The sequence below is a fragment of the Phacochoerus africanus genome, chromosome 8, assembly GCF_016906955.1.
Source record: "Phacochoerus africanus isolate WHEZ1 chromosome 8, ROS_Pafr_v1, whole genome shotgun sequence".
Classification (NCBI taxonomy): domain Eukaryota; kingdom Metazoa; phylum Chordata; class Mammalia; order Artiodactyla; family Suidae; genus Phacochoerus; species Phacochoerus africanus.
In genome coordinates, this window is record NC_062551.1 from 19293585 (window position 1) to 19314239 (window position 20655).

At 58.2% G+C, this 20655-nt stretch overlaps 1 protein-coding gene across 9 annotated transcripts in view; it reads left to right on the forward strand.

Moving 5' to 3' along the window:
* ADGRG1 (adhesion G protein-coupled receptor G1) overlaps positions 1-20655 on the forward strand; it is a 46539-nt gene that overhangs the window by 12388 nt on the left and 13496 nt on the right. For 2 of the 9 annotated variants that reach the window (XM_047789660.1, XM_047789657.1), the window contains exon 2: positions 20108-20202. In XM_047789660.1, the coding sequence (XP_047645616.1) occupies positions 20108-20202 (95 nt within the window). Of the gene's footprint in view, positions 1-26; positions 382-10555; positions 10580-10977; positions 11267-11829; positions 11927-13172; positions 13313-19834; positions 19855-20107; positions 20203-20655 lie in introns of those variants that run through there. The other 7 variants (XM_047789655.1, XM_047789661.1, XM_047789664.1 and 4 more) reach the window with 7 other exon arrangements.

Consider the following 20655-nt stretch of genomic DNA (forward strand, 5'->3'; position numbering starts at 1 on the left):
CCTTGGCCAGCGCTGAGTCATGGGCATCCCCTGTGTCCCCGTCTCAGCTCTCTCAGCCCTGCCCCCTCCCAGCCTCCCTCTGAGAAATCCATGACTCACGTATGGTGAGCTAGGAGGAGGGAGGAGCCCAGCTGGGGCAGGAGGGGGTGATTCCCCCCCCCCACCACTCACCCGGGCGCCTCCCCCGGCTCCACACTGGCTGCCCGCCTTGCCCTGCTTCAGGAGGGGGGTCGGGAGCCTCCACACTCAGGACTTCTCTCAGCAGCAGGACCACAGCTGGCAGGTTAAACCCCGGAGGTGGATCTCGAAAGGCGGTTCAGCTGCCTGGCCCCACGTGGGACTTTCTCTCCATCCGTCACCAGGTACCAGAAGAGGAGCGAGGTGACAGGAGTGGGGAGGGACGGGGGCGTGTGCGGCAGAGAGTGGGGTGGCAGTGGAATGGGGTGCTGAGGTCCTGGTTTCTGGGTGGGAGCCAGCCCACACGAGCAGTGCTGTGCAGGGTCTCTTGAGTTGGGTGGATGGACGGAGACAGGGGGATGGAACCCCTCGGGGCCAGTAGCTGTTTGTTCGCCGGGTAAACTGAGGCTCGGAGTGGTAGAGTCACGGGGCTCGGCAGGCTGGGTCTGCTCTCTGGGCAGTGAGATAACTTCCTCTCCCACTGTACAGATGGAGACACAAGGTTGTAAGAGGCAGGCTTAGCCAATGTTACGGAGCAAGTTCGGGGATGGAAAGCCAGCGCTGGCCTCAGGGAGGAGAGGGTGCTGCAGGGGGCTGGGGTCCTGGGGGCAACTCTGCTTACAGCTGCCCCCGGGGCTGCATCCGGGGCCCCCCAGCCAGCCAGAGGACCGGCTGGTTCTTCATGGCCCAGACCACCTTGGGGAGGAGATGGTCCTGGCAGTGGGGTCTGCACATGGGGGACCTGGGATGAGAAAGAACCTCCAGGGAGCCAGCGGCAGTGGATGGGGAAGCAGAGGCTGAGGGCTGAGCTCTCCCCGCTCGCTAACGGCCAGACCCCAGGCCCCCATCTGCCTGGCGCTGATAGAGCGTCACCACCTCAGGGAACTACTGCTGGTTCCTGCCTCCCCAGCCAGCCTCCTTCCTGTGGTGCCCAGTCGGGAGGTCCCAGGGCCCTGTGGGAGGGGGCTGGTGTTCATTTTGCTGAGGGGGCATGAGTTGAGGCAGGGCCCCTTTCATCACTCCCCCGCCCCCCGCCCCCTTCCCACCCTGCCTGGAGCAGCTATGGCAGGGGCAGGAATAGCCTTTGTGGTCCTAGAAGACCAAAGATGTTATCCCCATGAATAATTATTGAGCACCTGCTGTGTGCCTGGTAGTGTTCTTAGGATGGGGGACACGGTAGCGATAGCGGTAGCGAATGAGACAAAGCATCTTAGAACTCGTGGGTGGTCCAGACCAGGAGCTAAGCCCCTGACCCCTCCCTGCGGATCCTCTGCGCTCAGAGCATTGATACCTCTGGTTGGAGACTGTGCAGAAGCACCTCCAGCCAGTGGGAGCCCCGGCTGCTGAGCTGGGTCCCTGGAACCCAGACCAGGGGTCCTGTGGGGTCTTCTCTGCCGACTCCTCTCCAGGGGCAGGAGTAGCTCTTGGGACCAGACCTGAGCCCCTTTGCTGCAGGGACTCCAGGGACCGGATATGTGGACCCACCTCAGTCACAGCATCACCGTAGCCACCTCGCCTTGCTTCTCTCTCTGGGCCTCAGTTCACCTGGCTGCTAAGTGGGCGTGTGGGGTAACAGCAGCTGCCCTGCCTTTCGTGGTCCTGGGGCTTGGCTCTGAGAGTGTCAGGTCGTGTTGGACACCACTGCAGACATGGTCCATGAGAGAGACATTGTGGCAGGCAGGCTGCACCATTGTGCCAGCTTCGGTGCCCTGGGCCACGGGGCAGGGCCAGGTCACCTGGCTGCGACACCCTCATCTTGTCAGGGATATAAACAAACGAGACAGTTCGGATCTGAGGCTGAGGAGGGAGATAAGCTTGCTAGAGGAGGAGAGAACTTCCTGACGCAGGAGGACCCCGAGGCTCTGCAGAGGGCATGGGCTGGGGAGCGGGGGTGTGTGTGCAGAGGAGGGGGGTTTGCAAGTGTGGGAATCGGGGGGGGGGAGGGCGACATTCCTGGCAGTCAAAACTATGTAGGAAAAGGTTTGGGAATTGTGAGAACTGGAGGGAATGGGGCAGGTGATGGCCCTCGGGACGCGGCATGAGTCATTTTTGTGGCCGGGAGTGCCAGACTGGCAGGTCCCAATCTGCTCTCAGGGGAGGGATGACAGGAAGACTTGGGCAGTATTGCAGATGGTCAGCTGGGTGCTGGAATGGGGCTGGGTGCCCAGGCTGCTACCGAAGCTTGAAGGAGAGGGCAGGGTTGTGAGACGGGGCTGGCCTGGCTGCCCTCAGCCAGGGCTGTGGCGCTCGAGGCTCTGGCTTGGAGGGTAGCTTCTTGGCTCTGGGGCCAGTGGGGGAGGTGTCCACATAGCCCAGGAGAAGGGCAGGTGAAAGAGGAGGCCGGGCTGTGGCCAGGTCTGTGTGTTGTGCAGGTGGCCTTCCTACCAGGACCCGGCATGGCAGGGATGGGAGGGGCAGGGCTGGGACAGCCACAAAGCGGGCACGTGGACTGTCCTTCAACTGAGCTGGACCCCAGGTCACTTCATCCTCAGCAAGAGCTGTGTGGGGATGGTGGGGGCTGCACCTGTTTCAGGGACGCAGTAAAGAGTCAGGGCACGGCTGGTAGGAGGATGGGGTGGATGTGTCAACACAGGCTCAAATCTCAGTGCTGCCACCCTGCCCAGGACCAGAGCAGGTTCAGCCCCACCCGCCCGCCCCACCAAGAGTGGCCCTGCCTTCTGACAGCAGATGGGACATCACGTGAGCAAATCCAGCAGCTGGGGGACCAGGACCCCAGGGACCAGGCAGATGGCAAGTGGGGGCAGGGCAGGGCTGGCACAGAGGGGCCTCTTGCATGGCGTAGGGCTGGGGTCCTGGCTGGGCCCCAGCCTCCCCAGGCTGGCCCTCCACCCGTCTGGACCTCACACCCCATCAGGAGCTCCCTGAGGCCCCTGGGGAGCCCTGCAGTTTTGGGGGTCAGGCCAGGGCTGTCGGGGGAGAGTGTTTTCTGACCCTGCCTGGGGCCTGCCCTGGCACAGGTGGGCTGAGACACCCCCCCCCCCCACCCCCTGCCGCCCAGAGCCCTCCAGCCCCCAATTCTCTCTGGTTCCCTGGTGGCTCAGCTGCACCAGGACAGTCTGGGCCCCTCCCTGCCCTCGGACCCCGCCGGGCCCTGGGCTCAGCGCTTTGCACGCACTTCTCTTCCTGCGAGGCACGAGCTCCCGCTGTGCCCACGTTAGAGGTGAGGACACGGAGGCCCCGGAGGCTCACCCCGGAGGAGCTGCTTCTCTTGGGGGCTCCAGAGTGTGGGCTCCTGACCGCGGTGCTCCCCGCGCGTCCCCTCAGAGGGGAGGGGGCTCCGCAGCCGGGCCAGACGCTGTGCTGGGGGCCGGAGGACACGTGCCCTTGTCCTGAACCGCAGCCCGTGCTCCTCTGGGGGGCCAGGACCCAGGAGAGAGCAGGGCCGCTTGCCTGGGGAGCATCCTGGCCTTGTTCCCCTCGGGCTGCGTGACCTCGGGCATCTGTGCCTGAGTTTCCTCATCTGGAAAAAGTGGAGCAAACAGGAGCTGCTGTGAGTACAGGGCTTGTGCAGTAGAGCGTTCCCAGTGGCCCATGGTCCATATGGCAGCCTTTTTTTTTTTTTTTTTCTAGGACCACACTCGCAGCATATGGAGGTTCCCAGGCCAGGAGTCCAATTGGAGCCGTAGCCGCCAGCCTTCGCCACAGTCACAGCAACGCCAGATCTGAGCCCCGTCTGTGACCTACACCACAGCTCATGGCAACACCAGATCCTTAACTCACTGAGCAAGGCCAGGGATCAAACCCGCAACCTCATGGTTCCTAGTCAGATTCGTTAACCACTGAGCCACGACAAGAACTCCCACATGGCAGCCTTTACTGTTAGGGCCTCCTCCTTGGACAGATGGGCTCACTGAGGCCCTGAGATAACTTGTAATATCCTGGGGGGGGCATCTTCCTCCCTGCGCCAGCTTGGAGCCATGCGGGCACCAGCAGGACCCCCCCCCCCCAGCCCCGCCCCCAGCCTGACTCTGGGAGGCCAGTGTGGTGGCGGTCGGGCTCCTAGCTGGGGCTGCTCAGGCAGTTTGTGGTGCACTTGGCAGTTCATGGCAGCCAGAGATAAAAGCTGAGCCCGGGAGGAGCTGGCAGAGCTTCTGGGCACCCGTGGACAGGCTTCTGCATTAGAGGGAGATGGCCTCGGGGTGGGTGCCTCTCTGTCCGGGAGCCCGTCCAACCCCAGTCCCCTGAAAGGCCGGCAGTTATACAGCTAATGGCTCCAGCCTGGCTCCTGGGCTCGGGGCCACTTGTACCACCTCCCTGACCAGCAGCTGAGAGACCAGAGCCACCTCTGCCTTCCCTCCCAGAAGCCCTGGCCTTCCTCTCTAGGCCCACAGGGGAAAGCCACAGGGCTTTCAGGCTCATAGCCTTCTGGGAAAGGTCACAGTCTCCCCAGACCTCAGTGTCCTCACCTATGCACGGAGGTGACACCGCCACCCCTGGTGGTGCTACAGCTGGACTCTGGGGAGAAGGGCTGAGAAGCGCTGACTTTCACACAACAGGCAACTCGGACGGGTCTTCCCTAAACCCCACCTGCAGGTTTTGTCTCGGGTTCGATCCCAGGGCAAGGTCACTTTAGACCTTTGTTCAAATCCTTGAAATGCGACCTTGAGCAGGTGGATTCATTTCTCTAAGCCTCATCACTCAGGCTGGCAAGTGGGTGTAAAGATAACCTGAATCCGTCCTATCTCAGTGAGACCCTGTGCGGTTATCAGAGTCAGCCCCCTTCTGCGGGGGCCTGTGAGCAGTAGACACGCCCGCCACCAGCTGTCCTGGACCTTTACTCCTCCATCGCCCCACTCAGTTGTCCCCTGGGGGTGGGGGTGGGGGCAGCACAAGGTGGGTGGCTCTGGGGCTGCCTAGTTCTGTCCCATCTCCTTCAGCTGTGTGAGCTTGGCCAGGTATATCAGCCTCTCTGTGCCCTGTTTTCCTCATCTTTAAAATGAGGATGGTCATGGCTCCTTGACAGGGTTAAGTGAGCCGTTAAATCTAAAGCACTGGACATGGTGCCTGGCACGCCATAAGCGACGTTGTCGTTGTCACTCTCCTGGGCCACTGCCAAGCCCTTCTCTGAGGGGCCAGCAGTGAGTTACCCTGAGCATCATGATGTCAGTGGGAAAGGCCCCTGGCCCCCGGAGAGCCCTCCCGCTTGGACACTCCCATCCAACGGAGTCTTGATCTGCTGGCCTGAGTGGCCCAAGAAGCGGGGGTCCCTCCTGCTCCCTGAGGCCTGACTGGCTTGACCACTGTCGCCGGCCTGCAGGGGAGACCTGGGTTTGAGCTGGGCTGGTACGGCGTTCCCTTGGCCCCTGGGGGCTGTGTTGGTGACTGCCCCCTTCTGGGTCCCTGGCTGAGTCTGGCCCTCAGGGTGTGGTTCTGTGGCCTGGCTTCTGACCCTGTGGCAGGGGGACAACTGCCTAGGCCCACCTGCCTTGATGGTGACAAATGTGAGGGGTGAACTCCAGGGCTGTCTGAAGCAGCTGAGTCATGCTTGGCCTGGTGCCCTCTGCCCACTGATGGCTTTGTCATCAACTGGCATGTGTCAACCCCTCACCCCCTGGGGCAACTCATAGCCCAACCCCCCAGCCCTGGCGTGCACAGCCTCACTGCCGACAAAGGCCCTCGTTCAATTTTGGGTGCTGCTGCCCTTGGGCATTTGAATCTTTACATGTCACAGATGAGGAAGCAGCCCAAGGTCCCCTGGCTTATCAGAGCCTGGGCCTTTACCCATGGCGCCAGATGATGGTCCCAATGGGGGTAGTGAGTTCCCCATCTCTGCAGGTATTTAAGTTTGACAGAGATGGTACAGAGGGAACTTGGGCATTGTGTGGGGTTCTTCATGGCTTCTTCCAGACCTGAGCCACGATCTCCCCAGTCCTTAGCCCCTAAGCAGCACATGGCTCATTCTAGCATCAGATGATGTTTGTGGCCAGGAGGTGCCTCCATCCAGAAAACCTCCCCAGAGCTTTACCAGATCTGCCACCCTTAGTACCATCCACGACATCCTTTTGTTTTTTCTTTTTATGACTGCGCCCATGGCATATGGAAGATCCCAGGCTAGGGGTCAAATCGGAGCCGCAGCTGCAGGCCAACACCATAGCCACAGCAATGCGAGATCTGAGCCACATCTGTGACCTATGCTGCAGCTTGTGGCAACACCGGATCTTTAACTCACTGAGCGAGGCCAGGGATCAAACCCACATCCTCACAGGCACTATGTCAGGTTCTCAACCCACTGAGCCACAAGTGGAACGCCTACATCTTTGGAGGCTCCTGCTCATGTCTGACTAGCTCAGTGCACTGGACGGGGAGGGCTTCAGCGAACAGGACCTGTGTGGGGCAGGAGGCTCTGATGGAGGAGCTGGGAAGGGAGGACACCTGCCTCCCAAATGATCAGGGAGCTGATGCAGCTCCTTGCTTTCCTTCATCCAATAGTACTGCGCCTACCTGTCTGATCTCATGGCTTCCCCCTCCTGCACACCTGCATGTGACATCGCCTAGAGAGAGCTGCGGGCGGTGGGCAGGGCCGGAAGGAATCCTCTCAAAGCTGTACTTATCCTTTGTCCTAGAAGGCGCCTGATGCACCCCCTGGGGGCTCTGCCACATATACCCACACATCCAGACCAGATGGCAGAGTCTCTTCTCCGGCTCCTTGGCAGGGGTTCAGGAATGCCCAGGTTCCAGTGCCTAGACTGGGCTGGGAGAGCCGGGCCCAGGGGGAGCACACACCGCTGTTTGTGGTGGAAACGATAGCCAGCATCTCCTCCCCGAGACCCCACAGTGGGTGTCAGTGCCTCTGGGGGTCTGGCCTCTGCTCCCCTACCTGGGTTTGGGGAGCCAGAGTTAGGAGCTGCAGTGACTGTTGTCCAGGGAGGATGGGCATGTTTGCAGACCCATGGGCTGGGGTGAGGGTCTGGCTCCTGGACTGGGACGCTTTGGGCCCATCGCCCAGCCTCTTTGGGCCACTTCCCTAGAGTGGCTGGCCCCTCCTCTCCACGTCCTGGAGAGTCCAGGGCTCTGGATGGGGTGCTGTGCAGGACAAGGGAGGCAGCACAGGCAAAGGAATACTCAGAGCCAGATTTGGCTCCAGTTTTACCAGCTGTGTGACCTTGGGAAAGTGGCTTCTCCTCTCTGAGCCTGTTTTCCCAGGTGTCAAATGGGCTTAGTAATGCCCACTCCTCACAGCGTGGCGGTGTGTGTTGCAGGAAGTCAGGTGCCCACCGTGTGGTTCCTGCTCCCATGTGGTTCCTGTCACTGCTCTGCCTCCCTCGGGAGTCTCTGCAGGCTGGTCCTTGGGAAATGCTTGCCACTCACACGCAGAGACCCCAAGATCCTTCCTGGCCACAGGCACATGCCGATTGCCCTCCTTGCTCTGCCTTGGGGATCCCATGGGGAGTCCATACAGAAGCTTGGCATTTGCAGCAGTGGGAAGGTGACCCGCCTTTGCCAGAAAATCCCATCCCTCTTCCCCCACTAGCCGGAGGCCACAGGAGCAGGTGGTTGAGGGGAGCGGCGGTGGTTCCTCTGTCTTCATGTAGAAAGAAAACTCAAGCTTTGATCCCAGGTTCAGATGGGTTCTGAGACATCAAATAATCCAGCACCTGTGCAAGTATGTCTGTGGTCCCAGCGGTTTAGGAGATCGGGGCTCCCAGGCTTCTCCACTGCATGCCTTAAGAGCCTCTACCCGGTGGCTCTGTGTCCCTGTTCTCAGGCTGTGCACCGTCTTGGGAGCTGCACTGTGGCCAAGCACCTGGCAGAGGTGGGTATGGCCCTAACCCGGTCAGAGGCTGGGAGTGGGGTGGCTCAGTGCTGGAACCCCCTGCCCTGAGCATGAGGAACTGGCTCCCATTGGAAAGAGGCTTGGGGCCTGCCTGGCCTGGTCAGAGTCTGCTCCATCTCATTCACTCATTGGTTTCTTTAACTAGCTGTCATTGGGCATCTACTATGGGCCAGGCATGGGTGTAGTAGGTACTGGAGCTAAAGTATTGAGCAAGATGGACAAGACAGAGCAAACGTGGAGAAGTGGATAACGAGCATATGGCAGAGTCATTTCAGAGCATGAGGTGCTATAAAGTTAATAAGAAAGGGTGACACAGAAGAGTGATGACTGGGGAGACTAATTTTGGTTGAGGGGACATTGGAATGAAGACCTGAGAAGGAATCTGTCAGGGAAAGTACCCAGAATGAGTGTGCCATGTGGCAAGGAAAGCATGTGCAAAGGCCCTGGGGTTTGTCTGCGGAGGGAAAGAAGGCTGGTGCGCTGGAGTCGGTGAAAGCCGGGAAGGGCTGGGGTGGCGTCAGGTGGACGACATGGAATGGGGTCACTGTCTTGTTATCTTGGCAGTCATGCTGCTTCCCGGCCTCAGTTATCTGACTTAGGAGCTTTCTCATTTTGCCCCTGACCTTCACCCTGCTCAGGAGTGTTGCATGTGTTAGGTGAGGATGGTCAGTCTCTTTGGCAGAGACGTGGTTCCGGGCAGCCGTGAGCTATTGCAGGTGTTATTATTATTACTGTTATTATTATCATTCTTATGACAGCGCTTAGTGATTATGGGTGGGACCTGGGATCTTGTGCCTCTGTTTCTTTGTGTGTGGCTGTAGTTAGCGCCGAGTGTGTGTACAAGGCCAGAGGTACCCCATCTGCGCCCTCCCTCTGGCTCCCCTGAACCACAGCCCCCTGCCAGCTCCTTTTAAGCACAGGATCTTTTGATCCAACAGGGCCGCCTTCTCCAGCCCAGCAGGCCCTGGAATCCTTTCTGGGCAAAGGTTCCACGGAGAACAGCAACTTCTTTCTTTGCTTTCTTTTCCTCTTCCTCCGGGGGCCAAAAATAGTGCCTGAATGGGACACGGCTCTGGGCCGGCAGCGAGACAATAGCGGCCTCCTGGCTCTGGTCCATCAGAAGGGGAGGAGGAGAAGGGGGCACCGCGGCACACCATCCCCTGGACCCCAGCCCCTGCCGCCTTTCCCATGGCCTCTGCCAGAAACCATCCCAAAGCCTCTCCATCCCCTTGGAGTGTGGTCGCCCAGGGGATTCCTGCTTCTTCTGGGGAGGTGCTCTGAGACCCAGGGCCCCTCAGCGCCCAGCGCCGCGCTGCCCTCTCTCCTCATCTGCTGCTGGTCTAGAGCCGAAGGCCTTGGTGGTGGCACCCACAGCCCTGGTCCTCTTCTGGGCCCTGTCTGGCACACGGAGGCCATCCCATGGCTTTGCTGCCCTCTTCCCTTTGACTCAGTGGCTGGGAATGGCTTTTTAGAGGTCAAGGCAACGTGCCCTCTTGAGATGAGATGAGCTCCCTGTCCCTGGAGGTAATCAAGTAAAGTTTGGATGTTCACTGGGTGGGGGAGAGGGTGGTCAAGTATCCGATGGGCATTGGGTCTTGATGTCCTCATAACTCAGAGGAGATCATGCTTTGAATTCTGTACACCTCTCTTAGCAGCTAGGTGGCCTTGAGCAGGACATATTGTGTTGCTAAGAGTCAGTCTCTAAGACGGGTTCAACAGGGCTGACCTCACAGAGTGGCAGAAGTGGATCCAGCATGGCGCCTGGCACACCTGCTGGCTTTCAGAAGCTTTGCCGCTGTTCTTCTCCCTCCCCAGGCTCTTACTTGCTCTGGGGCACCCAAAGGAGGGTCTGACCCACTCTCAGCCCCTAGGGAGCTCTGGGAACCCCCAGCGCCAGGGCCAACTCAGAAGGAAGATGCCTGGTGGATTGTGACAGTCTGGGAAGGCTTTCCTGGAAGCATCTTCTAGGAAAGTACTGTGCACATTCTGGGCTCATGAGGCAGCCAGTGGTGGGAATGAGATGGGTGTCCAGTGAGAGTCGAGGCCAAGGCCATAGGCTGGCAGCCTCCAGAGAAAAGGCAGGTGATAGGAGGCATTTTGGATCACAACAGTAGCTTGCACCAGTGTTCTAACAATACTTGGTTTTAACGTCGATATTGACAAACTTGGGCAGGTGTCCTAGACTCTGTCCTTCCTCCTGCCGGCTCCCTGCCTGGCCAGCATCCGAGTCAGGGGCCTTGGGCACAGGGTAAGGTAGGGGGCCTGCGCTATGCTGGGTTGGAGCTGGGTGGTGACGTAGTCTCCACAGCTGCCAACGGTTGCCAGGGCAACGGTTGCCAGGGGCTGCTGTCACCTGCGCCCCTTTTTCCGGGCTGGCGGCTGGGGCTTGCAGCCCGTCTTCTCTGGCTGCCCGCTTTGTTTGAGGCTCGGGCGAGGGTGAGGGGGTGGGGGCTGGGGTGGCTTAGCTTCAAAGGGCCCCTCTAGCCTCTTGAAACGGGCCCACCACCCCAGCAGGCTGCAGCCTACAACCAAGGCGAGCCCTTGGCCCACTCAGTCATGCTCTGTATGTGTTTATGAGCCACTCGGTGACACGAAGGAGGAGTCCAGGTACGATGCTTTCCCTCCCCCTCCTCCCCGCACCCCTCTCACTCCCACTCCTCTCGCCTCCCTGCGCACCCCCAGCCCCTCTGCCCTTCCTTTGTCCCCCCCTCTTCCCCTCTCCCACTCCCTCCTCCCTCCATTCTCCCGCCTCCTCCCTTGCTCCCCTCCCTTCTTCCCAACACTGAAAGCTTAGCTGATGGGTAAGGTGTGGCTGGGACTGGGATGACACCAGGGACCCCGGCAGAGTCAGAGATGCCACCGTAAAGGTAATTGGTCAGTTAGCCAGACAGCAGCCTCCAGAACAACGAGGAAGTGGTTGGGGGAGAGGGCCTCACACCCTACACCCCTCCCCCACACCCTGGGCTGCACCTCCATCCATCGTCAGACAAGCCTCTGAGGATGCTGGGGTGTGTGTGTGTGTCCAGGGCCTGGGGATGATGGGCGCACAGGAGCGGGGCTGGGATGGGGTCCTGACAGCCCCCAGGACCAGGGTCCTCTGAGGAAGGGGTTTAGCTAATCCCGAGGAAACACGATTTTGGAAGCATCTTTTAGTGTGAATTTTCAAGGGAAGCCCTTTCTGACAGAAGGTAACATCAGGGGAATGGGCTGCAAAATCAAGAGTGTGGGTTCTGGAATCAGACCCCGAGGCTGCCCCTCACCTCCATCACTCGCGGGCTGCGTCGTCTCCAGCAGGTAACTTGACTTTCCAGGGCTTCTGTTTCCCTATTTGTTAAATGGGCATAATGGTACTTGTCACATAAGATCTGGGGGATTCAATGTGTTCATTTGTGTAAAGAACTTAGGATGAAGTCTTGCATCCTCAGAGAGCTTCATTAGCGCTAGCTGTGTGGTTGAAGGTGCCCATGGGGTGTGCAAATAGCAGTAGAGGACCCAGTGATGCCAGCTGTGCGCTCAGTGAGCTGGGATGGGATCCCGGTCTGTGCCTCTGGTGACCTTCCCTCGGGGGGAGTTGGAGCCACAGCCTTGCCCAGGCCCCCAGCCCTCGTGGGGGCGGGCGCCTGGCTCTGTGTCCTGTCTGCCCCCACTAGCCAGGGATCTGGGACCTGGAGGAGGAGACAAGGAAGGGACGGCTGGTGGCTGACCTTGCGACTACTAAAGGTCTCATGCTCCAAGGATGGGCCTTCTGCCAGGCCCCCAGTAGCCGAGTGGCAGCCCCCCAAAAGTGGGCTGACCTTGTGAGCCTGGCCTTGGGCAGTGTGGGAGCAGAGATAGGGAAGGGGAACTTCAACCAGACAGCTGAGGTCCGCCTGTGGTTTGAGAGAGAAAACAGACTGGCCAGGCGGAGGAGGAGATAGCCTAGGACCTTCTTCGTCCCTTGCTGCCAACTGCGAGGTAAGCCCTGCCCTTCCCTGGAAGCATCCTGAAACCCTGGGCTGCAGAGAAGACACATGAGGGACAGGGATCATTGTCACCTACTTAACAGAGGAGGAAGCTGAGGCCCAGAGAGGGAGCCGTCTGGTCCAGTGTTGCCAGGGCCAGTTAGCTGCGGAGCCAGCTCTGGACCTTGTATGTCTAGCTCCTGCCACCCCTGCTCTGGGAGCCTGCAGCCCCCAGGCAGGGGCTGACTGGTGAGGGCCCTGGGGTCCTGGAGGCCAGCCTCAGCCGCTCCTCACAGGGAGGGCTCTGGGGGGAGACTTGGCTGTGGGCTGTGGGCTGCATGCTGCCCGAGGGCCATGCACGAAGCTGGGCAGGGCTGGCACCAGTGTCCCTGGACTGGTTGCACCAAGTCCTGCTGCTGACCCCCATCCCAGACTGGGCCAGACCTGGGACCCTTCCCTGCCCCTCCTCTTCCCTGAGGTACTAGGTCTCTGCCATCTACTCTCAAATTCTAAAAGGCTTCTTCGATTCTCGGTCCTGAAAGCTTCTGCAACCCCATCGCCTCTCTCTCTCTCTTTGTCGTTCCTTTTTGCTCACTCTCTCTTTCTCCCCCTCCCTCCCTTTCAGTCCCAACACTCTAAGTGTCTCAGCTGCTACAGGCGACTGTGGCTGACCTTAATGGAAGAACCAGTCTGGAGACAGGGTTGGCACTGCCCCTTTCCCCAAGAGCTAGCGCTGCCGGCCAAAGGGAGGTGGGCTGGGGCTGAATATAGCCCAGCTCCCGGGGGACCTCACGCCTGCAAGTGTCAAAGATGGTGATGAATTGCCCTGGGGACCATCACAGCCTAAATGGCTCCTGCAGCCCATCTCATGCTAGTTAATGACCTTTGGGACCGCTCAGAGGGGAGGGGAGGGGGCTGGAGGCTGCAAGGGGGGCTGCTGCCAGGCTTCTTATATGTGCGGCCTCAAGATTCCTGACAGCTTTTTTTCATGTTGGTGTCCTGCAAAAAAGGATGTACCATCACCCTGGGCTGGGAAACCAAGCCCAAGCACACTGTTCATTTTCTGTCTGCAGGACTTAGCAGAGCCTTTGATGTTCGAATTCACAAGACCAAGCAGGGCCTGTGGTATTTCTCTAACTTGGGAACTAGTGCTTCTTAGGAAGTGCTCAGCCAAGTTACCTCATGGTAAAGTCAGGGAGATTGTCCCTGGGAAGAGAAGGAAGGAACTTTGGAGCCCACAGTGACTAAAATGTGGGCTGCGAGAGTGAGTAGCGATGTTTGAATCCTGGCTTGGCTACCTACTTGCTATGATATCTTGGGTATCACTCAACCTCTCTGGACTTCAGTTTCCTTATCTCGCTCCCGGGGACAATGACAGCCCTCGCTTCATAGAGTTAAGGTAAGGATTGCATGATAATTGATGAACAGCGCTTTGCACGCCTGGCATGGTGCCAGGCACAAAGCGAGCCCTTGCTAAGCGGGGATGGGCATCTTCCTCCTCCTCCTCTTCTGGGATTCCAGTGTCTTTTCCGCTGTGCCGGATGGACCCCTGTTTATTGCCAGTTGCCGTGTGCTGTTCTGCCTGGCACTGCGTGGCTGGAGTGGGGGCCGGTAGGGTGAGGATGTGGCGGCCTGAGGCCCAGGGTATCAGACCTTTGCAGACACATCACAAGGCTGGCGTCCCATAGAGGAGCGTGTGTGTGCAAAAGTGTGGAGGTGGGATCGCTTAAGCCCCAGCTCATCTCTGGTGATTCTCTGTCGGCCCCTCTGAGGCCGCCTCTTAAGCAAACCCTTCGGTTCCAGATAAAGCAGGCTGCAGGGTGGGCGGCTCTGGATACCTGGCTTTTGGGGGGACCCCAGCGTCCATTCATCTGGGCTGGTGGCTCATTTCTCTCCTTCCGCGGTCTCCCCCAGGGCCAGGGCCGGTCTGGGCACGCAGAGGGAGTCGTGGCCCGGGGACCTAGCTGGACCAGAAGCCGAGGGGGCGGTGAGGTCTGCCTTCCAGCGGGTCTGGTGTAAGAATGTGAGACGCAGCCTGGGCAGTGAGCAGGCAAAAGCCTTGGCATCCGCCAGCCTCTGGGGGCAGGCAGCTAGCTTAATTTTTATTCTCTTTTATTGCTGAAAAATTCCTGAAACCTGAAGTCACTGTGTTTGCCCCAGCCAGGCCAGAACACCCTTCCTGGGGGAGTTCTGTGGGATCACCTAGCCTGGGCCTCAGTCACCTGACTGGCAGAGCAGGAACACGAGGAGGGGACAGGGGCTCCGTCTTTGCCAGCTGTGCTCCCAGGAGCTGCGGGCACTCCCCGGGGGGGCTGGGGGCTGGGCTGGGAGTGAGGTGTGGCCCGGGGTCCCGCCCGGGGCTGGTGGGGGCGCCTCCTGTTTGTTGGGTACATGGTGTTTCTCAGAATGACTTTTACAGAGGAGTTTGGAAGCGGCCGGTGGAGGGTCCTTTCAGCCCCCCCTCCCCTTGGAGGAAACACCTGCTAGAACCTCCACTCTGTGCTAACGTTCGCCCTCGCTCCTCTGCACACCCACGGACAGACACTCACACGTGCACACACACCCACATCCACACTCGTGTGTGCTTCCACACAAAGGTTTCACGCTGACCCACCCCTCTCTTGACCAAATCCTTCCTTCCTGAGGCCCTCTCCCCAGGGCTCAGGGGGATACCCAGCAGCTCCACGGGGCACCCCCGATGGCTGGGCTAGAATGGGGAAAGCTGTGAGGGGTCCTCTCCCTGCGGTCCCTCCCCCCAGGAGGGCGAACCCAGGATCATAGCTGGAGACCCCCTCAGGCAGGGGCTCCCTTCCCCCACCCACGCCCTCCTGCCCCCAGCTGTGTCTTGGGACGCCCCTTCCAGGTTCCGGGCACCCTGCTAAATACTAGGTGAGCCACCCAGGAGCGTGACTTCTCCTCGCCGTGAGTGAGGAGGAGAAGAGGCGCCGCTGGGAGGCAGGCCGCCCTAGTCCCCTCCAGGGCCAACCCTTTACTGCCTGAGTGAGCCGGGGCCCCACCCGCCTCTGACTCTGTAACCCGGGCCAACTGGTGTTATCCCAGCCACACAACCCAGTGGTTCTGTGCCCTCGGAGTGTCCATCAAATGGATGCTTGCTAAAGCCGAACCCCCGAGCCCTGCCACCCCCCCCACCCCATAGCATCCAGCCCCTCAGTGGCAAGGGCTTGTGAATCTGCATTTTAGTGAACTTCCTGGGGGTGGTTCTGACCCACAGGTGGGTAGGGATGTCTCTGATAGGAGCTCCTTGCGGCAGTGGAGGGCATCTAGGGTTGAGTGCAGGTTGTGGTCTGCCCACCTTCCCCTTCCCACTAAGAACACAGAAGAGAATTCTGACGGCAGATGGGCACTGGAGTCGGGAGGGCAAGTCTGTGTCCACAGCGTCTGTTCAGGGCAAGAGGAGGAGAGGGATGGGGCCCGGGGCCAAGTCATCTTCCTGGGGAGGTGTCTGCCTGCAAAGGGTTAACCCCAGAGCCGCCCAGGTCCCGTCCACTCAATTTCCACCTCCATCCTCTGAGGAAATGGGTTTTCCAGGAGCCGGGACTGGGCCAGCGGTGACTCGTGGCTCCACACGGATGGCAGAGGAAGTGACTCAGGCCCCTGGGGAGAAAGTGAGCCACGGGGCCCCTGCCCGTTGCCCTCTCCCCCATCAGGAGGATGGGCAGGGCTGGGCCTGAGCTGGAACTGGGACCCTTCCTCCCGGGTCTAGCCTGCCCTGGGGATGGGCAGCGGGGGAGTCTTAGCTTAGATGAGCCCTGGCCGCCTCCTCTCTGCCTGGATCCTTGGGGACTCTGCAATGGGGACCCCCATTGTGTCAAGCTGGGCCAGACCGTTCCGTTCTCTGCGTGTTTACGGAAGGCCTGAGGTCAAGGGCAGCTGCTCCAGAACGGGAACTGGAGGGTGGGAGCATCCCTGGGGCCCTTGGTCCTCAAAGCCTCCCTCCCAGGCTGGAGTCGTCTTTACTGCCTGTGGTCTTGGCTGCCCCCCTCCCCCACAACCCACTTTTCTCTCCTTTTCTTTGAGGGTCTCTGAAGGCCAGGGGAGCATGCATTTCTAGAAACTTTGCTAGCGCCCCCTCTGCAAGGACTTCTCTAGGGTGAGACCTAGGTCCATGTCTTGGCTCCAGTGGTGGGGATCTAGCCTCAGTTTTCTGATCTGTAAAATGGCAAAACAGTAAGACCAGTGTCACAGGGTGGCTCTGAAGGTTTCACTTTGCTGGTGTAGATGGTGTCTCGGTCCAGCCCTCTGGTCCATCAGAGGCTGCTGGGGACAAGCTCAGGTCCGGACTGTGACGAGGGAAGTTTTCTGGGTGGAGTTTGGGTCTTCCAGGAAAGGAAAAATTCATGCTCTAAGAATTTCCCGTCAAGGTGCTCTGGAGGTTGAGCTGGCTCTCGGGGGCCACAAGGGGTGGCACGGAGGGTGGGAGGGAAGGCGTAGGAGCAAGGACCCGTGACAAGTCCAGGGGGTTGAATTAAGGTAAGCATGAGTTGGTCAGGAAGTAGACAGAGATATTAGCTGGCACCCATGGTGCCTGCCATGTGCACGGCCCAGTTCTAAGTCCCTTACAGGTAGCAAGTGATTTAATTCTCACAGCGACCCTTGAGGTAGGCTTGATTTTTGTTCCTATTCACAGATGAGGAAAGTGAGGCCCAGAGAGGGTGAGTAACTAGCCCAAGGACGCACAGCTAGTGAATGGGAGGGAAACTGGGATTTAAACCTGGATAATCTGGCTCCAGAGACCACTCTATGGGGAGGGGGGGTAAAGGAAGCCAGACACCCCCTACCTCTTTAATCTCACCAAGAGTATCACTGGGGCTAGAGTTGACCTTGGGGGAAGCAGCCAGGGTGCAGTAGGGATGAGCCAGGAATGTCAGGTCAGGCCACTGATCCCTGTCTGTTTGAACCATGGCACTTCACCGTGGTGCAGCCTCACTTGTGCCCCTCTACTAATGGGGAGCTCGCTTCTTGACTCTGCCTTTTTGCTCTCAAAGGTTAATCCAGGAGGATTGATGAAATTAGATGATTCTTGGAGTTCCCGTCACGGTGCAGCAGAAATGAATCCAACTAGGAACCATGAGGTTGTAGGTTTGATCCCTGGCCTCGTTCAGTGGGTTAAGGGTCCGGCGTTGCCGTGAGGTGTGTGTAGATTGCAGACGTGACTCGGATCTGGCATTGCTCTGGCTGTGGCATAGGCCGGCGGCTACAGCTCCGATTTAACCCCTAGCCTGGGAACCTCCATATGCCACAGGTGTGGCCCTAAAAAGACAAAAGACAAAAAAAAAGAAGAAAGAAAGAAAGAAAACAGACAATTCTGTCCTGTCCTGACCCTGTCTACTGACAGTGGTAAGTCACTTTGAAGGTCAGTGGGCCAAACAGATACATGGATTCTGGCCAGCTCCATCCTTGCTTGCTGTGTGATGTCAAGAAGTCACTGGCCCTCTCTGAGCCTTGACCCAAATGCCATAAGTTGGAGAACTGGGGCCAAGTTCTGATAGTGATCTGTGAGCTCTAAGTTCACAAGTATAGAGCAGCAATCACGATGTGGTGGGGGGGCAGTGCTGCCTGGAGGAGGTGACATTGGGATTAGCGATCAGGAGCAGACAGAGACAGGGACTGACAGAAAGGAGAAGGAAAGCGAAAGGGTCCAGGAGAGACATGTTTCTGTTCTGTTTCTGTCCTGTTTCTGTCCCGGATGCGGGGTTTCCTTCCGCTGGTCTGGGGTGGCAGTTTCGAAAAGGCCAAAATGAGAGACACTGCTTTGGGAAGGATCCCCAGAGTTCTCTTTACTGGCAGCAAGCAACAAGTCCTTCCTTCTCCCCACCTCAAAGAAAACAAAAGGAGCCAAAATGCCCAGAGAGGATGCAGAGTGAAACCTTCACAATCACGACCTAGGAAACAGTGGCCATTCCCCCAACACTCTCACTTCCTCCTGTGGGATCTTGCGATGCCACCAGGGCAGGATGAAGAGCCTGATCAACCAGTGGCCAATGATTCAACCGACCAGACCTGAGAAACTGGGGTTCCATACACATGGTTGGACTCGGGAGACTGGCTCTAGCTCGAGGGGAACCGGTTGATTTAAGGAAATCCCAGTTTGAGGAGGAGACAATGAACTACCTGGGCCATTTAATGCTATTCTCAAATATTTTGTCCAAAAGTCACTTCTTCCTAGAAGCCCTCCTAGGTTTCCTCCCAAAGTCAGACTCTTCGCATGCCCTAGGTTACCAGGCTTTCTTTTGTCTGGCTTTTGGCAGATCGTAACATCTGTCACCATGGTGGGGGCCCATATGCAGTTCCCTGCAGGAGGAGGATGCCTTCCGTGACTGCTAGCACTCAGCTCGGTCTCAGGGTCAGCCGGCAGTGGAGAGGGCCAGGCCACCTAGCATATCTCTGTAAATACCAGACACCCAGGTTCCCTGCCAGGCACTTTGGTCTCGACTAGGCGGGGAAAGCTCTTGGCTTCTGGAGTTATCTTGAGCGAGTCACTTAACTCCTTGGACCTCAGGTTCCCTGTCTGTGAAATGGGCCAATGGTAGAGTATACTTCACAGAGTTGGAATGAAGATTAATAGAGGTGAAGGGGGTGGGTCAGCACAGGCCGGCGGATAGCAAGTGCTCAGATAATAGAGGCTGCGGGGGAGGGTGCATTCTACACCAGGATGGGGCTGAGGGAAATTACATTCTCCCACTTGGACCGGAATCTGTCTTTCTGCCCCACTGGGACATCCCTCTGCCTTTCCAGCTGCCCTGCGAACTGGCTCCCCCTGCTGGCCATAACAGGAATTCCTTTCTCCTCTTAGCCCCTGTAGAGGGCGCCCTGGCCACACTGACCCTTCACTCCAGTTCCCTCACTCTCCACCTGCCCAGTAAGCTCTGTGCACTCTAGCCCCTGTGCAAAGAGATGGATCGGGAGCTCCCTGGCTGGTTGAGGAGGGATGCACCATCCTGCACCTCCCAGAGAAGGCTATAGTAGGCCCTGGTCAGTGGTGGGAACCAAAGGTGTTGCAGAAACTCCAAAAAACCATGGCAGCAGCAGAAAACAAACGGCCCTCGGAGATGTGGGAAAGCAAGGTTTATTCAGCACTGGTGCAGGCTCAGAGGAGTCACCTCCAGAGTCTGAGCACCAGGTCTTTGTTCTCAGCAACTTTTATACACTACAAGGTCTTGATTTTCCCATGTAAGCATCCCTGGGACCTCCCCCCTTCCCCAAGCAGACGTGTTCCTCCCTAAGAAACTGAGCCAGCAAGGTTACAGAAGCAGAACTGATAAGCGATGCTGGGTACATGATTAGCAGGGCTGCTGGCTTAGACATTGGGTACATAGTTGCTACATTATTACAAGAAGGATGGTATGAGGCCAGCAGAGCTGAAAAGGCTTGCAGCTGCCTTTTTAGCCAAGGGGGTGGGGGTTGTTCCTTAATTAAAACTCTTATTTCAAAAGGAGGCTCAGACAGACTGTAGAGGGAGTTGAGGAAGGCTTCTTGAAGGAGGTGTCCTATGACCTGGGTCTTAGGCATGATGACTGCAAAGTTCCTGGAGGAGAGCCTTGAGCTCCCCCTTTCTCCTATCCTTTAGCAGGTCTGGAGAGAGGAGGGTGGTGCTGTAGAGCCTCCCCCACCCAAATTCTAGCTGGATCCCTGCTGGGTCTGGAGGGAGGTGCTATTTGTTCTGTTTTCTGTGATTTGCCTGGGGTCATGCAGCAAGTGAGAAGTGGAACTTGAATTCAGGCCCTGTGTCTTTTTTTTTTTTTTTTTTTTTTTTGCTTTTTGGGGCCACACACATGACATGTGGAAGTTCCCAGGCTAGGGGTTGAAGCAGAGCTATACGTGCCAGCCCACACCCTAGCCACAGCAGTAGGGGATCCGAGCTGCCTCTGCAAACTACACCACAGCTCATGGCAACTTGGGATCCTTGAGCCACAGAGCAAGGTCAGGAATTGAACTCTCGCGTCTTCATGGATGCTAGTCGGGTTCATAACCCGCTGAGCCACCATGGGAACGCCCCAGCCGCTGCCTTTGGAGGCTCAGCTGCTGGCAGCTCTGGGGAGGCCCACAGACTGTTTCCCCACTTGCCTCTCCGCTTGACATGCCACCTCCATGCTGCGCGGGCGCCCCCTTCTGCAGGGCTGGCACAGCCACCCTGTTGGCCAGGCTCCCGGCTAACACTCCTGGCCTCTTTCAGGTGGTGCCTTCTCAGGGTGACCATGGGGAGGAAGACAGCTGCCCAGGTGTTGCTGCAGATGACACTGTTCCTGCTGGGTCTGCTCCTGGTTCAAGGTAGGCTTTCCTGGACGTGCTTTGGGACGTACGTGAAAATGTCATTCTTAGGTTAAGGACGTCTAGGACCGCTGCCAGACATCCACTAACCCCTGTGGGCAGGCACAGCTTAGTGAGCGGATGGTACCTTGGAGAAAAGGAAAAGGCACCCCTTTTTCTGACAGAGGTGGCCCCACAGTGCACAGCCTGCGGTGGGGAACATGGACTGAATTTTGGCCCTACTCACCTCTATAGCCAGAGCATCCTTGTGCAGTGTAGAGCCTGTACAACTGTCTATGTTAGGCACGGCCTCATTCAATATTTTATTGCTATTTTAAATATTATCGCCTTTGAAATTATAATCGATTCAAAAATTTTTTTTTGCCTTTTTTAGGGCCGCACCTGCGGCATATGGAAGTTCCTAGGCTGGTGGTTGAATTGGAGCTGCGGCTGCCGGTCTACGCCTCAGCCACG